The 21,782-nt window shown below is 43.9% G+C and overlaps 1 protein-coding gene and 1 pseudogene across 2 annotated transcripts in view; one reads left to right on the top strand and one right to left on the bottom strand.

Moving 5' to 3' along the window:
* Positions 1-1,568: 1,568 nt before the first annotated feature.
* LOC129500021 (succinate dehydrogenase cytochrome b560 subunit, mitochondrial-like) lies at positions 1,569-1,996 on the bottom strand (annotated as a pseudogene).
* Positions 1,997-19,321: 17,325 nt separating this feature from the next.
* Positions 19,322-21,782, top strand: part of LOC129500407 (histone-arginine methyltransferase CARM1-like) — a 241,801-nt gene continuing 239,340 nt past the window's right edge. For both annotated transcript variants that reach the window (XM_055310825.1, XM_055310826.1), the window contains exon 1: positions 19,322-19,505. In XM_055310825.1, the coding sequence (XP_055166800.1) occupies positions 19,346-19,505 (160 nt within the window). In that variant the 5' untranslated portion in view covers positions 19,322-19,345. The remainder of the gene's footprint in view (positions 19,506-21,782) is intronic.

Genomic DNA, 21,782 nt, shown 5'->3' with positions numbered 1-21,782 from the left:
TGTGTGGTGAGGGAAGGGTGAGTGTCTAGAGTGATCTTCCTGCTTCTGCTGGTTTTTTTTTTAACTCCTTCAGTTTAAGATATTTTATATGCCAATGTGCTATATTTTGGGATAGTGTGTCTTGAACCCCATCAGCTATTTTGCTGTTTTTCAAAGACAAAATAAGCATTTTAATTCAATTTCAGAAAAAGATGTCTCATGAATTTAGATAGCAAAATATGACATAAAGAGGTTTATTTTTCTGGAAATTCAAGAAAAAGGACTAACCCTTAATATGTTCAGTGATGGTTTTCTAGATCTTTCTCTTGCATCAAAGACTACACACCTTTTGCCCAAAGCACTGGCTCTAACTGCCAACTCCCCCCTCTTCTCTTCCTTTAGCTGAGACAAGTTGATTTCCCTCTACCCCCCCCCCCCACTTTGTGTCAGTGCCAGAGATCCTGGGCTCTGACCAATTAACAGAATTGCCCTTTAGGCCAACAACCCACAGTCAGTGGGGTTGCTGGCCAGCCCTTAGGGCAGACTACAGAACTGGGATTATTTCTACCTTCTCAGGAAGGAGTCCAACACTGATCCTTAGCACAAGTCAAAGCTCAATATGAAGAAAGACTAAGGACTCCCAGGCCCAGAGTAGGATGCAAGCTGGGGGCAGGTCTCGGGAGGCTTTGCAGCAATTCCACTGTAAGGGAGATAAATATCTTTCTTCCTCTGCCCTTCTAAATTCTCAGCTGGGACCCTGGTGACAAAAGTATACAAATTTATTTATATAAGTTTTAAGTGACACAGGAGCCTTCAAAAGAAATGAAGAACTAGAGAAATGCTAATGTGAAGTGTTTTATGCTAGGTTTGATGAGAAGTAAAAGTCGTGGAAAAATATGACAAGATAATGAGTTTCAGGTAAATATAGTCCGCTGGAGGACAGTCAGCCAGCAAGGCCTGTTTATCCAGATCCCTCATTATGTGCCTTCCTCTTTGGAGGGAAGAATGCTCCTTTCTTTCTGGTGTAAGGAGGAGGGCAACTTTCACATGAGGCTTTTAGGACCCACTGCAGGAGGAGGTCAGAAAGTTCTTTCTGTACCTCCCGTTTCTCAAATTCCTTCTGCTGAAAATGCTCAGTATGTGCAGGTGCCTTATCTTGGGGTAGCATGTCCTGAACCCCATCACCATCTTTAGAAACAAGGGGTGAAATTGGACCCTTTTCCACTACAGTGGCTCTATGAGGTACTCTGCTGACACTGAGCCCCAAGAGGATCTGCAAACACAAAGGGTCTGCACAGTTCTGGAGAACTCTGCCCTGGCTGGAGAGCAGAGTGACAGGCAGAGACAGGTCAGTCATAACCTGAAGGGAGAGGATGTTAGAAACTTCAGCTCTTGGGACAGCTGTGTGGCTCAGCAGTTGAGCGTCTGCCTTCAGCTCAGGGTGTGATCCTGGGATCCGGGATCGAGTCCCACATCAGGCTCCCTGTGAGGAGCCTCCTTCTCCTTCTGCCTATGTCCCTGCCTCTCTCTCTGTGTGTGTCTCTCATGAATAAATAAATCTTAAACAAACAAACAAAAACTTCAGCTCTCTACATAGCTGCCAATCCTACAGAGCAAAACACAGTAATCAAGTCAACCGTTCCAGACTGGTATAGCTGGGGTGTCTTCAGGTCTTTTACTGAGTCCCTCATCCAGTGTACGATCTCATTGCAGGTGTGATACATGAGAGGGCAAAGAAGTGCAAACTGAGTTCTGTGGATCAGTGCTACCCCAGACACGGGGACTTCACAAGTTCCAAATGATATTCATAATTCCCGGGAGCCACAGGGCTGACAAGTCAAAAAGCAACCCCTGAAAATGCAACCTTTTTAGAGCCACTGTGGCAGGTAGGCATCCTCATGGGAAGAGACCAGCTGTAGCTAGTGATATGGGGAGACGGAGGACCACGTGAGCCTGTGTTCTGATTCCAGAACTGCTCCACCTCTTATTTGGCTGTGGTTCCCAAAGGAACAGCATTTTAGATATAAAGCCACAGAGTAAGGTCGGCACAGAAGTAATGACAGCCAGTGTGTCCCAGCAAGTGTGGCCATCTTGGGTTCTGGCCTGGACAGAAATTGTAAAGGCTGTTTTTTGTCTGCCTTTTTCATTTAGCAATTTTTTAAAAAAATGATAATATAAAAATTGATCATTGATATGAGTCAATATTTTTTATTGTGTTGGGTAGTGAGTGTGTCAATGTTTGTTTTATTTTAGTACTATTTATACTTTACTCCTGTGTAGTAAACATGTGCAAGTGTATTCTCATGGTCTTTTATTTATTTATTTATTATTTATTTATTTATTTATTTATTTTTTCTCATGGTCTTTTAAATTGTAAGGACTAACCTTATGAATATTAAGATTTATCATGGAACGTATTCCCATGACACTGTGTGGTTCAGTGTCACACTCCTTCAGCCTCTGCTCAGATGTCATCAGAGAAGCCATCTCTGGTCACCTGTCCAGCACCTGACATTCCCCATCTCCCTCACCCTGTTTTATTTATCCCATAGCACTTCCTACATCCATATTCAGTACATACTTGGTTATTTGTTTATTGACTGCTTCCTCCACTGTAAGCATCAATGGGGTAAGGAATTTGAACTTCTTAAAATGACTATACATCAATACAGAGCCATGTGTGGCATGTAGTAGGCCATCGGTAAATATCTAATAAATGAATGAATGGGTGAATGATCTGCATAGTCATAAAACCTAACTAGTACTAGAGCTAGTAACAATTCAAAATTTCCCCCTTGTGAGTCACTTACAGCGTTTTGAGCTCATGGCGAACCCTCTTAGGTGTATAGGCGAAATTGGTACTGGCTCTGTTCCCTGCCCTGGTTGGTAGGGGTAGTAAAAGCATTTGTGACATGTTCACCTCAACACAACCCAACATTGTAAGGATTGTTTCTCTTCAATACCAGTAATTGTGGAATTAAAATGAACCCTGGATGTGCTTTGATCTAACTCCCTTGTTTTCATCATCATAGGAATGGAGGGCCAGATGGCTTTAACACTTACCAGAGAAGATGAAGGAAATCAGTGAACAAATTGGGGCCCAGCTAAGTGCTAAACTCCATTTTAGAGATGAGGAAACTAAAGCTTATTTAGTGCTTCCTAATTTCTTTCATGTCATGACAGGCATAGATAATTATTGTGCGGTGCCACAGGGGGCTGCTCATCACCAGAGGCGAGTAAACAACCCCAGGCCTTGGCACAGCACACATAGTACCCCATCTGTCTGTCAGGAAATTCTGGCTCACAGAGCTGAAGTAATAGTCCCATGATAGCAAACAAGAGGTGCAACTGGGATTTGCATTCAGTTAGCTCAGAACCAGAGCTCTTAACAATGGTGCTCCAGTGCCCTAAACCCATATTCAGCATCCAGCAGATTCCTTGGTGCTGAGGGATTTGTGGAGGATAAATTCATCTCTTTGACTTTACGGCCATACACCGCTGTTTCTACCTGACAATGATAGGTAGAGAACCCACGCTGACTTTGTGAGGAGCTTTATGCCCACTTTCAGAAAATAATCTCCCTTACCCAGACAAGGCCACCAGACAAGTTAATATTATCCCTCAAGGGCTGGTCTGTCTTAAGTGACACCATCAGGTGGATACATACTGTTCTGGATGGGATTTTTCTGTCCTTCCCTGAGTATGGCTATCTGTGGAGAAGGGAACTCTGAGGTTAAATGAGGTTGTAAGAATGGGGCCCTAATCTGTTAGGATTAATGTCCTTAGAAGAAAAGATATAATGGGCACAGGAGTGCAAGAGCATCTGCTCTGGGGTCCCAAACAGAGCAGATATGACCACTTACTGCTGACAAAATCCAAAGACAGAGATGTGGGAGGTAGAGAAACGAGAAAGGAACTGATTTCAGCAAGGCCAGCCCTGGGAAGACAGCTGACTAAGGTCTCAAAGACTGTCCAAAATGCCAAAAATACTTGCAGGGTTATAGAAGGAAAATGTAGAACAAAGATAGGTGGGTGCACGCAGGTGGGCAGTAAAGGTCAAGTCGATCATTGCTCGGGGCAGTCCTTGTTGCTTGAGGGGATAGTTTCTATTCCTATCAGGGGATGCTTTGCCCTTAGAGTGTCTGCCTGAGCCAAGAGACTAGCTGGAAAGAAGAACCTGGGGTGCCTAGATGGCTCAGTCCATTGAGCATTAGACTCCTGATTTTGGCTCAGGTCATGATCCCAGGGTCAAGGAAAGTCCAGACGGGCTCCTGGCTCAGTGTGGTCTGCTTGAGATTCTCTCACTCCCTCTCTCCTACTTAATAAATGAATCTTTTTTAAAGAAAGAAAGGAATCCAACTAAAAAGTTTCAGGTCAAATACAGGCAGCCGAAGTCCTCTTTCAAAGATACCTAGAGAGCTCGCTATCTCTGCCCACATGTATACACACTGAAGAAAAGCCATGTGAAGACATGGCTGAAAGGACGTGGCCATCTATGAGCCAGGAAGAGTGTTCACCAGAAACCAAATCAGCTGAAACCTTGAACTTGGACTTCTAGCCCCCAGAACTGTGAGTGAATATATTTCTGGCATCCACCCAGTCTCTGGTATTTCATTATGGCAGCATGAGCCAATGAATATATATACCCACAATTTAGACTGAAGCTCTATTTGGTAGGACAAACTTTATTTCTTCCTAGAACAATGGAGCTAAAGCTGCCACAGAATATAAAATGCTTAACTAGATGCTTGCCTCTTCCAAGTCTGCAGCACCTATATTCAGAATTGAAGGTAAATTAGTTCAAAACTGAAACATGGGGGCAACCCTGGTGGCTCAGCGGTTTAGCGCCAACTTCAGCCCAGGACGTGGTCCTGGAGACCCGGGATCCAGTCCCACGTCGGGCTCCCTGCATGGAGCCTGCTTCTCCCTCTACCTGTGTCTCTGCCTCTCTCTCTCTCTCTATCTCTCTCTTTCTCTGTTTCTCTCATGAATAAATAAATAAAATCTTAAAAAAAAAAAAAAACAACTGAAACATGGTAGCTGTTGTTTTCCTTTGGGGTCATCAGAGAGCTGATACTGATGATGTTTTTAAGACAAAAGGAGTCTCTTTCAAAAGTCATCAGATTCCACTTTCCAAAGCTGAAGTAGCCATTCAGATTCCTGCCTAAATTATAAATAGCTACAACAAAACTCCTCCATCACTGGGCCCTGTGAAAAGATTGCAAAATGGAGCAGGCAAGCCATGCTGAGAGAGTCTCTTCTAAAATTGGGTCTGGAGATCCTCAAGGAGGAGAGATTTAGGCATATCCTTATGGGAGAAACTATGAACTTTTTGAACTTTGCAGCCAGCCACATGGCCCTCAGCCTGAACTGAACGTGCTTCTCACCATGGCAGTTGGATCACCTGCTTCTTCAGGTCTTCACTTCAAAAAGAGCCAATCCACTTTAACAGCTTCAGCCCCTCATTTGCATATTAACCCAACCAATCCCAGTTAACCTAATTTCAATCCTTGTTTTGCATAGAGGACCTAAAAGAGTGGCACTGTGATCTTTCAGCTTAAAACTTTGTCCCCTCTTTGTCTTGTTTTCACCTCAATCTGTCTCCAGAATCGCACTTCTAATCACCTAAATATCTAATATCTAATCACCACTGTTTGCTTCGACTTTCCATGAATTCTTTCTTTGTTGAAAGCACCCAACCACAGAAAGTGGGTGTAATGAAGTAGCTAAATGTAAATGAAGTAGCTGGAATGGCAAACGATATGTCCAACATTAGATGAAATGCATATAGTGAAGAATTCTTTACTATGATTAAGAACAAAATTATGAAAAATGCTTAATATTTATATCATTGAATCCCAATGTAGTTAAAGCAAACCTAAACATCTATAGACGTATACAGAAAAACATCTAGAGTATGGACATCAGAATGTTCATGATAATTGCTCATGGATGCATGGATTCTAACTTGTACTTGCTTCATTTTGCTTGTATGGAGTTTCTGCTTTTTCTTTTTCTTTTTTTAAGGATTTATTTATTTGAGAGGGGCAGGGGCAGAGGGAGAGAGAATCTCAAGCAGACCCCTTTCTGGGGCTCCATCCCACATCCCCAAGATCATGACCTGAACAGAAATCAAGAGTCAGAGGCTTAACCAACTGAGCCACCCAGGTGCCCAGTTTGTTTTTCATAGTGCCCATGGTGTGCCTGTATAATTGTTGAAAGTTAAATAAAAATATATAAATCTACCTACTTAACCCACCTGCCCTCAACCAACAGAAAAAACACTCAGTAGTATGAATATTCTGTTCTGGTAGCCTCTTCAGCTTGCTGGCCATGGGCCTCAGGTCATGTAAGTAGCATCCCACCCGCAGTATGTACTCCTTTCTCACTCCCCTGGACCACCCCTCACCAAGTGCCAACTGGGGCAGAAATTTCAGGCATTCTGATAGGACTTTGTTTCTGCTCTAGTCTATTTTGCATTAATGTAGTCAACCACAGTGTAGTTCTCTGGAGGCCATACCCGCCTGGCTGTGGTTAGTTCTGAGCCTCTCAAACGATGCATGAAGCTGGGAAGGTTTGAGAGAAGATTCCTGGAAATCCTTCAGGGGCCCTGGAGGCAGTGCTTTAGATTTAAGAGGCGGTTGAAAGACAGACATGAGAATATGTCAACTCTGCACTGACTAAATAGGAAACTTCGAGAAAACAGGCTTCCAGTGTAAACACCAGGAGCATCCCACAGGGTGAGCAGGTAAGACTCCCGTACCCCATCCTGGGGGAGGAGGAGCAGCAGCAGGTGGACCCAGAAACAGGTGTGCCACAGAGCTCTCAGACAATTCGGCCTCAGGATGAGCTCTAAGAAGGGAGTTCACCCCAGGTTTGCCAAACCTTGAGAAAATGTTCAAGAAAACAAATAGGAGGGATCCCTGAGTGGCGCAGCGGTTTGGCGCCTGCCTTTGGCTCAGGGCGCGATCCTGGAGACCCGGGATCGAATCCCACGTCGGGCTCCCGGTGCATGGAGCCTGCTTCTCCCTCTGCCTGTGTCTCTGCCTCTCTCTCTCTCTCTCTCTCTCTCTCTCTCTCTCTCTCTGACTATCATAAATAAATAAATTTAAAAAAAAAAAAGAAAACAAATAGGAAGGAATAAAGAGGAGAGGGATTTTGGCTGAGAGCGTTACATGATAAGCTCTCAAAGACATTTTATAGACTCTGTTGGGGGTGCTCTTATGCAAGCAGTCTCAGCAGTCATGTAGAAGAGAGGAGTTTGGCAGGGCAGTGTGGAAAGAGAATAGCATTTGAAGTCCAAGATTTCTGATTTTTGAATGCAGACTTTCTGCATTCTTCCCACCCAAAGGCTCCCAGATTCTCTTTCTTGAAGTAAATACTTTTTATCAGTTTCTTTCTTATTCCGGAGAGTTCTATGTAAGTAGTGAGAACCTATTATGAGCTTTGCGTTTTTCACTCACTGCCATATCATGGAGATTGCTGGACATCAGTACATCTAGTTTCCCTCCTTAAAGAAGCAGCTATTTTGTATTCCACAATAAGACTTATCAAATTATTTAATTACTTCATTCAGGTTGTTTGCAGTGAATATCCTTGTCTGCACACCTGTACTTGTGTGGTAATGAAATGGAGTTGCAAGCAAAAGGCATTTGTGTGAGCTCAACTAGTAAGAATGAAAATACTCCCATGAATTTTGGAAAAGACAGATTGTTCTGTGGCCCTGATAATGAAGAGTCATCCGAACTCATTTTAAAACCGATGGATCAACTTTATGAACATGTTTTTACAAGCTGACCAACCACTGTCAGACCCACCTTCTGAGAGCCAGCCAATCAGGGACAAGACTCACTCCAACAGACTCGCCTCTGCATCCAGCTAACCACCAGTCTGGGGAGGAACCAGGCTGCTGTGTAGGTCTACTTAACCCCTGAAAAGCTACCAACCCCTGAAAGTCTATGGTTTCCACAACAAACAACAAAAATGACACATGTAAACTCAGTTTGCTTTGTGCAGAGACAGTGCGCCTGAGCATAATCCCCCTTTATTTATTTTACTGTAATCACCGAGAAATTCAGCTTTGTCTTTTTAATTCATATTCTGAATGATGGTCTCATCATCCTTTGTTGCTGGACATACTCTAAAATTACGTTGTACATATGTATCTCTACACATTCATATTTCTTACATGTAGATTATTTTATAACTCTTCAATGTAGGATGTACTTTGATGTGGATTGAAGGATTTCAGAGTATATTTGTAAATTTTGCTTTGGTTTTGACCTAAAAATCTGGCCTCCTCATAAGTTTTTACTCTGTAGTCCATTTTTAGGAGGGGAATTGCTAAGGTGTGCCTGGGTGGCTCAGTTGGTTAAGCATCAGACTTGATTTTGGCTCAGGTTGTGATCTCAGGGTCTTGAGATGGAGCCCATAGCGTGGAGTCTATGGGCTCTCTGCTCAGTGGGGCCTCTGCCTCTTCCCCAGCTCGTGCATGCTGGCCCTCTTTCTCTCTAAAGTAAATAAATCTTTATCCCCACCTCCCAAAAAAAGGAAGTGAAATTGCTGAGTAATGAGATAGATATTTTGAAATGTGATAGATGGTATCCTCCAGAGATATTTACCAGTGTACATAACCATCATCAATGAGATTAATGCTTCACCAATACAATTTAAAAAATCTTTTGTGATTCTATAAAGCAAAAAAAAAAAAAAAAAAGGATTTTCTTTAGGTGTTTATATATCTTTAGATATATATATTCTATTTTTATATTAGATTTTATATATGAATGAAACAAACATTCACTTTGTTTTTGGTGAATTGGTGGTTTATAGCTAAATGATGTTAGCAAATTGAAAAATCGAATTATCCTCAGGGCTGATTATTTCTCTCAGTTGTAGTAATATGCATAAAAAACTAGGAAAGTAATACTTCATTTATGTTTATAGTTATTTTACCAATTAAATATCCTAGTTGACGAATTAATTTCTGATTTTCAGAGAAACTATTTATTATTTGAAATAAAAACAGATTGTCTTAAGATACAAAGAAGGAAAGCTCTGTGAGCATACTAAGGTTGAGGTAGTTCTTGTCCCCACTTGTATTAAGTCTACACAAGTTAAAGTGGTTTTCTATTTTTAAAGAGCAAGATTGCAGCTATTCTAGAGTACAACCCCTCTTAGCTGATACCTGGGGAAGAAAATTGGCAGGTACCACTGAAGGTCGATGCAAAGTACTGAGCATTGCCCACTTTGAAAGACCTAAGGAGGCGTGGGCTCAGCAAACCCGTGGGCGGCTGGATTCACAAGTGGCCATTTGGGGCTGTTTGTACTGATGGCCAGCATCTGTGTTCCTTCCTTACTTGGGAAGGTATATAAAATAACATTAATAAAATTCTTTGGGCAGTTTTAAGTATTACTAAGCACTTTTGTACATATTATTCCTACTGCCAGACCTGATGCTTATTATGCTATGGAACTATTCCTGTTTGGGGAATAGAAATGAAGTTCAAATCAGCACACATAAATAACAATTAAGCAGATAATCCTGGCCATTACTCCATGAGGTTAACTTTATTATGATCCCCTTCTTGTAAGGTGGAGACCCTTGAGGCATGGAGAGGTTAAAAGGTGTGAGAGTGAGTTGGAAGGACGCATCTGCTGACTTACCGCCCTGTCCCCGCACCATAATAAACTGAAAATTTGAACATAAATATCCGGAAATCTTATCCCTTCAGCCTTTTCTTAATCGTGACATAACTTCCCCAGGATAATAATTAGTGGTGGAAGTAGGACGGTAGACCCTTACTGCCAAACTACAGGAGATCTGAATTTATTTTGAAAGCTTCCCAAACGAATGCTGTGTCTGACAAACAGCACAAGCACTGCAGGTTTAGATCTGATTGCAAAACTGGGGAAAGCTGTATAAAATGGCCTACTTTGCATTTATGTGTATATAAAAATTATTTTAAGATTTATTTTTATTTACTGCAATGAATTTGTATGTGCTGTCGGCGTGTTCCACTTCTGCCTCAGGAATTCAACTGTTTATTTCTTTCTCCCAGGAACACACATGCTGCAATGTGCCTCAACTAAGAGCTCAATGATAGAGTGTCTCTGTCCTATTATGCAATTCCTATTTTTAACTTGTACAGTAAAACTGTCATGCTAATAATGTCCTCATACCAAAAATTAATTTTGATCCTTGAAAGGTAAAAATTTACGTGCTCTGTGTGTGTCAGTGTTCTTGGCAATCTAATTGAGCAATTTTTCCCCCCAGACCATCATTATAAATTTGACAAATTTGGCAGACCTATAGGAGCTATTGAGCTGCAAATCTACATTGTGCTTGTAAATTCTAAGATTCTTTGCTTATCGCTGATTTAAATTTTCCATTAAGAAAGGAGAACTCAGAAGGAACAGGCATTCATTTGAAGGAATCAGAGATAAAGTAGATTCTTAAACAAACAAGGGGGACCCAAGAGACCTGTGGCTCAGCCATTTTTTTCTGAGTAAGTGATGACCCAACTCTTAAACACGAGCCTTGTCAGTGTTTGCTTTGGTTGCAGCAAAAAACCTCAGAGTCCCCTGCAAATGCTGTGTTAGCTTTGCAGCCAGTTACCATGTCAGATTCAGACTCTTAATTATTAAGAATGCCTCCCTTCTCTACATTTCTCATTTTGATTGCACCAAATATTTTGTATATACCCATTTTTAAAATTTTTAAAGTTTTTTAAAAAGATTTTTATTTATTTATTCATGAGAGACAGAGAGATAGAGAGAGAGAGAGGGAGGCAGAGACACGGGCAGAGGGAGAAGGAGGCTCCATGCAGGGAGCCCGATGTGGGACTGGATCCTGGGTCTCCAGGATCACACCCGGGACTGAAGGCGGCGCTAAACCATTGAGCCACCCAAACTGCCCTATACCCATTTTTATTAAGATTTATTTTTATTTATTTATGATAGACATAGAGAGAGAGAGAGAGAGAGGCAGAGACACAGGCAGAGGGACAAGCAGGCTCCATGCCGAGAGCCCGACGCGGGACTTGATCCCGGGACTCCAGGATCGCACCCTGGGCCAAAGGCAGATGCGAAACCGCTGAGCCACCCAGGGATCCCCTATACCCATTTTTAAATTGACATTTACTGAGTTTTTACCATGGGCCACATACTAGCTTTCAATTCAATAGATATTTTCTGAGTGCTCACTAAAAACCAGGAGCTGGGTTAAGCATAGTGGGTTCAACAGTGAGCAGAACTGCTGCTAGTGGGTTTACAATAGTGTGGGCCAGAGATGTCATTAAATCATCACTCACACAAACACCCCACATATACATAAAATTATAATCTGAGTACTCTGAAAGAAGAGAATGAGGCACCCTCAGAGAATGGAGAGCTTGGGGGTGATTTCCCTGGGAGTGTTGTGGCTCTCATACGCATTATTCATTTAATCTTTGCATCAAGTCTTTGGTATTGGAGTTACTATCCTCACTTTGCAAATGAGGACTTGGAAGCCCAGGAGGAGGTTAAAGTGCTCCTTTGTACCATACTTCCCACACTCACTGGTGCAGGAATTACACAGGGATGAAAGGGAAGTGCTGATTGGTTGGTTTATGAGCATGGAGTTAGGGCTCTTTAAGATAATCCCACTCTCCTTCATTTGTCCCTTCTGGAAATTTTGTGTCAACATGTCCCCAAAAAGACAAACAAGCTATTATTACAGCTTTGAAAGGATGTGGAAATAGTTCAAAATGTCTATGGCGAAACCAACCACTGACAAATACTGTTCACTTGTAATTGGATGGTATAGTTATCCTGCATTATCTATATGCAATTCACCAGCTTCCTGGATTAGCTGCTGCACTTTTTAACATGCAGCCTGACTCCTTTGGACACAATGCCTCCCAGGGTCAGAACAGAGTTACCCTAAGTATGGTCCACAGCAGAGCAGCAGGTGGCTTTGGCAATCATCTGAGATCTTGAGAGAACTAGAATTATTATGCATGATGAAGTTTGACCAGCAGTGCCCTTCAGAATGTGGAGTGGTGCTAATACTAGCCTAGAGGTAAATCTGCAACCATATGATATGTACAAATGAGAATGCATGTAGAGCAATGAATAAATATCAGCTTTTCTTGTAAATATACAGATAAAATGATAACTGGTTGGAAACATTCATACGTCCTATTTCCATTCAACTTTCTTCTGTGTATGGAAGAATTGAAAAGAATATGGGTATGTTAACGAAATACATATTTGTGCATTTTTTTTTGGTTATCATCCCTTTTATTCTTTTACAACACTCTCTAATAAATCCTATAATTGAGTGTATTCTGGGTGCCAGTGAGTTGCTAAGAGAAAGAGATGGGTCAGTAAGCTATCTATGTCTGCCTTGTAATTACTGGTTGAAGATCAAGAAAAGAACCTCGTGAGATATCATGCATAGATCTCTTACAAACACATCACCTCTCTGGGGAGAACTTCCAGCTGGTGATCAGCAGACTAATTTCTTTGTAACTGACTGTTGCAGGGGGTCTGACCCTGGATTTATACATGGATTGGCTGATTAATAAGGATTATATTAGTTTTTCAAAATGCCCCTCCCACCCTCCAATCCTCTTTTCAATCCAGCTTGTTTTCCCTAATCTATTTTTTATGTTTGCTTTCACCTCCATACAAATGGATCTGGAGTGTAGCTGTTTATTTTGTAGTTTACAAAACATGCCAATGTGCCTCTGGGCATGAGTACAATATAAATCACAAGCCATAAATAAATGACAGAACAACAAAAACAAAAATAAGTACAAGCTGAAACTCAGATGACTTATATAACTAATCAGTCTTCTTTTATCAGAGGAGAATGGAATCATTCCTATATACATCTCTCATACCTGTGGATAGTCACACTGTTTTTTTTTTTTTCTCTTTCAATAAAAAAAGCTGACTTAATGCCAAGATTAGCTGGCTAACAGAAAAAAAGCATGTTAGAGATAACTCTTCTAAAATAATCCCAATGGTTACCTTCAGGTAAGGGAAATAGGGTTTATTTAAGCTTTTGTCTTTTTACTTTTACCTTTTCAAATTTCCTTCCGGGAGTGATAATATTAATGATAGCTACTACAGATTCAGTGCTTACTCTACAGTGTCATTTAATTTTCACAATAAGCTGAGAGGGTCATTGCGGGCTTATTGTAAAAGCTTCTGTAAATTCCCGGCATCTCAGTAATTTGCCCGGGTTGTTCAGGTAATAAGGAATGCAGCTGGGACTGGCCCCAAATCTGCTTCCTCCCAAGCTTCCCAGCATCCTTCCCAGCATGACTGCTCCTTCTTTGCATTTCCAACCCTGCAGGGCTCCCTTTCACTTATAGCTAGTCACTACCAGTAATCCTAGACACGAGTTTGTTGTTGGTGGTGGTGTTTTTAAGTAATCTCTATGCCCAATATGGGCTTGAACTCTCATCCCAAGATCAAGAGTTGCACACTCCACCAACTGTGCCAGGCAGGTGCCCCAGACAGAGTCTTCTAGAGAAAGCGCTGCTTCCTCCCATGGGGTCAGCAGAAGCACAACTGTACCATGAAGCTAAGGAAGTTTAAGCATCAGGGATCTTACCTCATGATCTTCCTGATTGCTGGGAGTTGCCAAAAGTCATCCAGTAATCATCAAAAATTATGTTTAATGATCTTTCAGTTGACAATCAGGTCTCCCTCAGTTTCATTAAAAACAAAGAATTGGACATTGCCTGACTTTTAAAAATACTGTAGTCATTTACTTTCTGTATACCTAGAGCAATATTTTAAATTGTCTCTTTGGTGCTCTGGATGTGTTTATACTCCATGGCAATTAGCCATAGTAAAAATAGGATAAGGGAGAGATACACCTTTTCTTAATTTAGTGAGCATTTCCATTTTGCATATTCCTCAGGAAGATCAATTTTAGGAAAAGTACTTGTGGGAGTAAATCTGGAATTTCATTCCCTTAAAATCCTCCATCCTGGGTCTTCACATACCACGGCTCGAAGCCCACTGGTGTAGAGAGTAATTGTCGGATCATTCTCTCTCATTCTCTACCTCATTCCCCCCCTCTCAATATAGTTTGTTTTCCAAAGAAGTAGATAAACTTTCTTGTTTTTCTTTATAATGTTCCCCATCTTTTTTTTTTTTTAAGATTTATTTATTTGAAAGAGAATGTGCACACAAGAATGAACAGGGAAGGCGTGGGAGGGAGAAGCAGATTCCTCACTGTGAGCACGGAGCTCAATGTGGAGGCTCGGTCCCAGGACCCTGGGATCATGATCTGAGCCAAAGGCAGGTGCTTAACTGACTGAGCCCCCCAGGTGCCCAGTTCCCCATCTTTCATAATGAAGTTAGTCCTTCTGTATCAGGCAGGACATTTTAGTTCCTCCAGTAACTTGAGTCTTGTAACTATACCTAGTGTGCTCCCCCTACCCTGTCCCTTCTCTCAAACTACCTCATTATACACCTGCAGGAATAGGAAGTATGCCCTTCACCAAGTCATATACACAAAGGTTGTGCCTAAGCTTTGAAGTGATATCTTGCATTGTCTGGTGATTACAGAGGTCTTTTTGCCAAGCACCATCAAAAGTGGATTATTGTTGTAAAATAGAGTCAACTCCTGTCATTTACAGTAGTTATGTTCTATAAAGTTGATACTAACACTGAATTAGCAAATACAGAACCATTGTTCCTAGGGGAAATACGGTGTAACATTCCTACAAGCCTTGGGTTATACTTTTGTTAGTATATAACCTTGTAGTAGCTGTTTATCTGTTTAAAGACACATTATTTAATATGTATTATTTATTTAACATTTAGTTCACAACCAACAGCAGCGTAACTCATGCCTAAACAAAGATGATCTAAATTATATATTTCTCTGGGATCCCTGTGTGGCGCAGCGGTTTAGCGCCTGCCTTTGGCCCAGGGCACGATCCTGGAGACCCAGGATCGAATCCCACGTCAGGCTCCCGGTGCATGGAGCCTGCTTCTTCCTCTGCCTGTGTCTCTGCCTCTTTCTCTCTCTCTATGTGACTGTCATAAATCAATAAAAATTAAAAAAAAAAGAAAAAATCATCAATTTCTCTGTAAGATACGTCACAGTCATCTTGTGCTTAGGAACAGGAGACAGCACTGTGCTTGGAGACTATTTCAAACAGCAAAATCACCAGCAAATTGCACATAAAATGCAAAAAAAAAAAAATAGGATACTAAATAGACTGCAAAAAAAAAAAAACACCACTTGTTTACAGTATAAGAAGTGAAACAAGACAGAAAAGCACTTTGTTCAATCTCAGCTGGGAATGTGTTCATTAGGTGACTCAAACTTTTCACCACCCAGCACATGTCTGCAAATCATTATAAAGACATTGCTAATGTTGATTTGAGGATTACAAATAATTTTAGTGAATAGGTGAATTCACAAATATGGGAAACTCAAATCAGGGTTTTGACTCCCAACTGTTTAATGGGCTAGATCATGTGCAGATGATTATATTCTGTTTTGATTACTTATGAGTGACATCAGGAGCTTTGTGAGGCATAGACATTTATTTCTAAATTATTGGGCTGAGGGGCATATTTTTCTGTGGAACACTATAATAGGTAGTGTGGCTGCCATATTGCTGAGGATAATATATTTTGAGATCAGGGGAGTGGAATGGGAGGCCCTCTGATCTGAGTTTCTTTGAAGCAACGTCTGGACCTGGAGGTGGGATCTTCTAAGAGGTGCAAGGAAGAGCTGATTAGGAGTTGAAGAACCTAGTCTAAGCTTTAAACTGTTGAATTGCAGTCCATGAACAGATTTGGCTGCTTCCTGTGGAAGGCGGGAGATAGACGAAGGGGCATATGCTCACCCAGAGATCCTGTGACCTCTAGGTATGCACCTAGTTCTGGACTTCTGTTCTCTCTCTCAGTTCAGCACTTGTCTACTAGTGACCCTTTGAGTGCTGAGCTTGCTGTCACAGGCCCCTGCAGAAGAGGCTGCCCAGAGATCTTTTTCCAAGTGTTATTTGGGGGAACGAAAAGGGTGGAAATAATCTCTCAAAGCTTTGGACAGATTATACTCATGAAAAACATCAGCACTTGGATGCTGCACTGACAACAGAGTCAATCAGGAGGTGGAAATGGGGGGAAGGGGCTCAGGGATGTGGTGTCCCGGGGGTCCTCCCCTCACTTCTGAGAGGACTTATTCTTTCTAGAGGATACACAAGAGGACAAATCTGGATCATGGCTTTGGCTTCCCCAGTTTGATCCTCTGACCTCCATTCCATCTCTACAAATAGCTGGCAAAGCACAGCCTTCCCCCCCAGCACGTGTGGAGTCTGCCACCCAGGGACTGGAACTCAGCAGGTAGGTCTGCCCAGCTCGTCTCTGTTAATGCTCCATTGCAGGCTGGAGCTCCTCTATTTTCTCAGTAACTCTTCTGAATTGGTTAAAAAAAAAAATGGTGGGGTTGAAAAGAAATTTGGGATGAACTAAAGAAAGAAAATAGAATGCAGTGGTGGTTCAAATAGATGGTATGAGTGAATCTGCCTTATATTCAATACAGAAATAAGAAAAATTGATTCATGGAACTTTCTGCCAGTGCTTGTACCAGGGTAAATACTGCTCAAGGATAGACACAACTATTTGAAGGCAGAACATTTGAGGGAGGGGAAGCCTAAGGAATTCTTAACCACCTTCAAGAAGGTGGAGGATGAGAGGGAAGAAAGCAGGAACGTTATGCATTTCTGTGCTTAGAATTCTGGGGTCTTGAGCTGTATCCATTTGGAACACTAAAAAATTAGTTTACTAGCTTCTAACTGAAAAGTGGTGGTAAGGGCTATTCGAGACTGTTGTGTCTGAACTGTTGTGGAGGACTTCCCTGACTCTGGGTGAGTTAGTTACCCTCTGTGTCTGTTTCCTCATCAGTAAAAATAAGGGTAATAACAGTATCTCTTTCACAAGGTGGTGGCTAGGAGTAAGTGAATTAGTGTACACGATATGCCTAGGACAGCAGCAGGTGTGGAGTGAGCACTGTGAGACGCCGTGGTTAGTACCTGCTTTGTCCTCCCAGCTACCTCCTTCCTTTAGTTATCTGCTAATCCCTCATTCAGATGATGCAAATTTGGTCAGGCTACCAATCTCCCTGGTCCAAGTCACAGTTGGGTACGCCCATCACAGCAAACTAGTCATTTTCAAATGACCCAAGCTGATTATAAGTGAGAGTTGAAGAGGCCTTGTCTTTGCTGAAACATTGTAAATTGGTGGCTGCTTCCAGTGTATGACTAAGACCTTTCGGTAACATAGAGGCGAGACTGTAAGGTAACCTTAACTGAGTCCCTAAATCTAGTCATGACCAAAGCTTAGACTTCCCAGCTTTGTAGTGAATCATAATATTTTGATTTTTTGCTGTCAGCTGAACTTGAGTTTCTTTCCCTTGCATTAATGTGGAGGAAAGACTGCCATTATGGTTTTTGTTACTTTCTTTTATGTAACAGAACTCCAGGTTTCTTGAGGGTATGGTGGGAATCCTACAAAGGTCAAGATACTGTCTTTGGAGGTGTTCTTTCTTTCTTTCTTCTTCTTTCTTTCTTTCTTTCTTTCTTTCTTTCTTTCTTTCTTTTTTTAAAGCAATCTCTACACCCAAGGTGGGGCTCAAACTCACAACCTGGGACTCAGGAGCTGCATGCTCTACCAACTAAGCCAGGCACCCCTAGAGATGCTCTATGAGTCATTTTCATCTATTATTCACTTTTAATATAAACCAGACATCCCCCCCTTCCAGATATACTTTCCAATTAGCAGCTGCCAACATATGAAGCTGAACAAGTTTTTTTGACATAAGGATACAGAGGTCCAGGAGCTGCTCTGGAGGGTCCTCTGTAGCAGGAAAGTACTTAGTGCCATCAAGGCAGTGATTGACAAGGGGAAAGAAATAGGGAAGGCAGGAGAGTACTTGAGGCTGGAAGCTGGACAGGCAGAAGGATGTAGTGAGGGCTGGGGTGGGGCTGCATCCAGGTGTTCTGTGGTCCTCACACTAGGAACTTTTTCCACAGCTCCAACTCGTTAAAGGACATCTGATTCCTGGAGGTTCCAGGGCACTAATCAAAGCCATGATGCAGTAGGAAGTGGGAATAAGATAAGAAAGAAGAGCATGACACTTAGTTGATAGAGAGACAGGGAAGGAGGGGGCGAGAAATCCTCTGGAGGGGATAAGGTGAGGAGCCAAAGAGGCCACAGCAGGAACTAGGACAGCAGTGGAAGGTAGGGTAGGGGTTGGGGATGGGGAGCTGGAGGAAACAGGGCTTCCATAAAGCCTGGCTGGGTTTAACAGTCCAGGTGGGAAATTCTGAAGTTACAGACCCCGGGGGTCTAGGGAAGCTCATTCTGATAAAGTTGGCCTGCTTTCTTAAGGACTGCCTTCATGGAATCCCGGTGGATTTACAGTCCTTGCTTTCTTCCTGCACTTCCTTCTGCCAGAGGGTCACAGACCACAGACACCCAGAGGTTGGTTCAGAGAGGGAAGAAACATTCCCTTTATGGCACTTGGGGCAAGGACTGTGGGGAGCTCTTGTCAAAGGACAGGCTGCTTCCTTTCCTTACTCCCCTGCAGCTGGAGACCACCTTCTCTCTGTACAGGACCAACATGTGATGTGGCTCCCCAGCGTTCGCAGCCCCTGTCCTTTCACACGGGAGCCAACTGGCTAGGTTGGGTAGCTGCTGGGGTCAGGCGTCCACTTGGGGGTCCCTGGCCCTCCTGAGTCCCGGCTAGGGAGATGCTTCAGCATCCAGCAGCGAGCAAGTCTGCAGTTCCAAGTGATGGGAGATGGCTGTGGTCCCTTGAGGCCAGGCAGTTGCCAGGGGCGCAGGGCTGCCCCAGCACCTCGCTGCTGCTGCTGCTGCTGCTGCCAGGACCCCGCCGGTGAGGAAGCGCCCAGCACTTGAGCAGCGGCTCCCACTTGGCGTGAGCACCCCAGAACCACCTGGACGGGGCGAGGGCGCACCCCGCACAGAGCGCATTTCCAAACCAACGCCCACGCCGGCAGAGCGGTCCCAGTGAACAGCAGGTGTCACCCTTCTGCTTCCAAACCCCCGGTGCCTCCAGGTGCCTCCCGCGCTCCCCAAACTTGCGCGTTGGAACCGCGGCGGGGCGGGGTGGCCGCGCGCACCTGCGAGGTGCCGGCGGGGCGGGGGTCGCGCGGTTCCCGCTCCCGGCGGCGGGGTGGGAGGGGCGCGGGGGCGCGGGGCGGCAGGTGTCGGCCGGAGCCGGCGGGGCGCCGAGGTGAGGAGGGCGGCGGGCGCTTCCAAGTCCCTCCCCTTGCCCGCAGCGCGGAGGAGGCGCCGCGAGGGCCCGGGGCAGAGGCGCTCCACCATGGCCCGGGGCCCCGCGCGCCTGCAGTTCCGCGTGCAACTGCGCTTCGTGACCGAGGAGCAGCTCTTCGGGCCCGGGCCGCTGTCGCCCCCGACCCCGCAGTCCCTGCGGCTGGAGGTGCACCCGGCGGGGGAGGAGGCGGACGCGACGGTGACTGACGGTGAAGTACCGAGTCCCGCGGGGAAGTTGGGGCCCCGGGCGCGGGCGGGGCGCGGCCGCGTGCGCAGGAGGAGGGCGGCGAGCGCGGGGGCTCGGGGGCGCGGGGGAGCGCGGCCCGCGCGGTCCCAGTCGCCCGGCAGGTGCGCGCCCCGGCGCCGAGGGGAGAGCAGGGCTGCCTCCCTGCCCCCAGCCGGCCCGCGCTCCGGCTTCACGGCGCTCGGACAACTTGGGAGGCGCGCACGGCCGGCCCGAGAACTTGTCTTGGCCACAACTTAGAGGTGTCCGCGGGGTCCGGAGAAGGCGGGGCGCGTTGTCAGCCCCGGCTCCCACTCAGGAGCAGAACAGGACAGGGGGCCCTGTGACCTTACCTCCAGGCCTGCTGGGCTTCTGGTTCCCTCTCCCGCCACCGGCCTTCGCACCTGCAGCTCCCTGCGCACGCACCGGGTTCTGACGCGCGTGGGAAGGGCCGGGAGGGGTGTGCACCAGTCCCAGCGGCCTCCAGGCCAATGCGATGCCCACTGCCAGGCATTACTTTTTGGTTCAAAAAGGGATCTTTTACAATGACGTGCAAGCCCTGGGTTCCTGAGGCTGTGGGTGTGTTGAGGGAATGCTTCTAATCCTTAGAGGATCTTGGACTTTTTTGAGGATCCAAGGAGACCTACAGAACCCAGCCCCAGCAAAGGTGCATCTTGGAGCACCAAACTTTGCATGGAAATCAGAGGGGATAACAGCTGGTCCCCGCAGCTCATGTTAAATACCCCGTTCTAGTATGTGGAGCCAAGAGAGGCCCAGACAGCTGTAAGCCTCCAAAGACTCCTGGGGTTTCTTTCTTCCAAGCCTAACTTGTAAGATTCAGAGTAGAGTTTAAAGTGCTCCGTGTTGTGATGCGGACCCGGTGGGAATTTCAAATAACTCACAAGTTAGGCTTGTTAGGCAAGTTAACTCAGCTGCTTCTTTGTGATAAGAATACAGGTTCCCTGCTGTATCTCCAAGGCCTTAGACTCAGGCACACAGTAGGTACTCAATAAATGCTTGCTGTAGAATGAAAGAAAACCTTTGGATGTGTCTTTTCCCTTTCCTCTGGGCTGGGATGGGGAAGTCTGGGTCTTTAAAAAAAGAAATATTAAATAAATATTTGACCAGTGTCTTAGCTAGAGTCTTGGCAAAGTATCAAAAGCCTTACTCAGCAACTCCTAGATTTCTCTTTTGGTTGCAAGAAGAAAAAAGTAGTAGCTTTCACTATTTCTCCTGGGAATTTTAAGACTTAAGGTGCCAGAAATGAGTTCAGTTTGTCAACGATGGTCATTTTATTTGATCTATAGCCGTACACATGGAGAAACAAAGGCACAGATTTGAGATTTATACTTTACTGGGTGTCCTATGATTGTCTTCCCCACGAATATGTGTTAAGAGAGGAAATACCTGAGGTTAAAGGTGATGGAAATTGTAGACTTTACAAGTTACTGAATGCCTGACCTCTGTGAACATAATTATCTTACAGAGAAGAAAAAGAGGAATTCACTTAATGCAGTAAATAGAGTCTAGAGGTGACCTATGGATTAGACCAGACTAATGGAAATGGAAGGAATAATTACAGCTGAAGCGGGCAGTCATTGTCACCGATTTTGACAATTCCTTGGGAAAGAATGGCTAACAAGAAAGCAGAGAACTCACTCTCTTAACAGCTTAAATCCTAAAATGCAGTTGTTAAAGTTTGCTTTATGCTATGGAGAGTTTTTGGAGAGAAACTATTCTGGAGGATTTCTTTCTTTCTTTCTTTCTTTCTTTCTTTCTTTCTTTCTTTCTTTCTTTCTTTCTTTCTTTCTTTCTTTCTTTCTTTCTTCTTCTTTTTTTTTATCTCATTTTACTGTATGAATAACTAGACCACTGTGGATGATGGCCAGGCAAGGCAGAGCAAGTTTAAAAACAGATTGTCATGAACTCTTAAAAAGAAAGATTTTTGGTGTATTCAAATATCATACCTTTAGTAGCAGAATTTTGAATGGCTAGGATTTGTCCTGGGATGAAGTCTTTTGGATGGATCCAGAGTATTCAAGAATGGGTCTATGCAATGTACCTTTAGAAAATGATAGTTTCTTAGCTCATATATGGAAACACATAAGATCTGAAGTAAGTGGGCCTGGATTCAAATCCTGATGCTTCCTTTTACTAGCTACTGCATTTAGCAAACTGTTCACCCTGTGGAAACTTCAGTTTCTTTGTCTGTAAAATAAGGAAGGCAGTACACATGTTCTGCCATTAAATGAAATAACGCATA

The sequence above is a fragment of the Nyctereutes procyonoides genome, unplaced genomic scaffold (genome assembly GCF_905146905.1).
Source record: "Nyctereutes procyonoides isolate TBG_1078 unplaced genomic scaffold, NYPRO_anot_genome, whole genome shotgun sequence".
In the NCBI taxonomy this organism is placed as follows: Eukaryota; Metazoa; Chordata; class Mammalia; order Carnivora; family Canidae; genus Nyctereutes; species Nyctereutes procyonoides.
The sequence above is the reverse complement of the archived record's forward strand: the minus strand, read 5'-3'. Positions and strand labels throughout refer to the sequence as shown.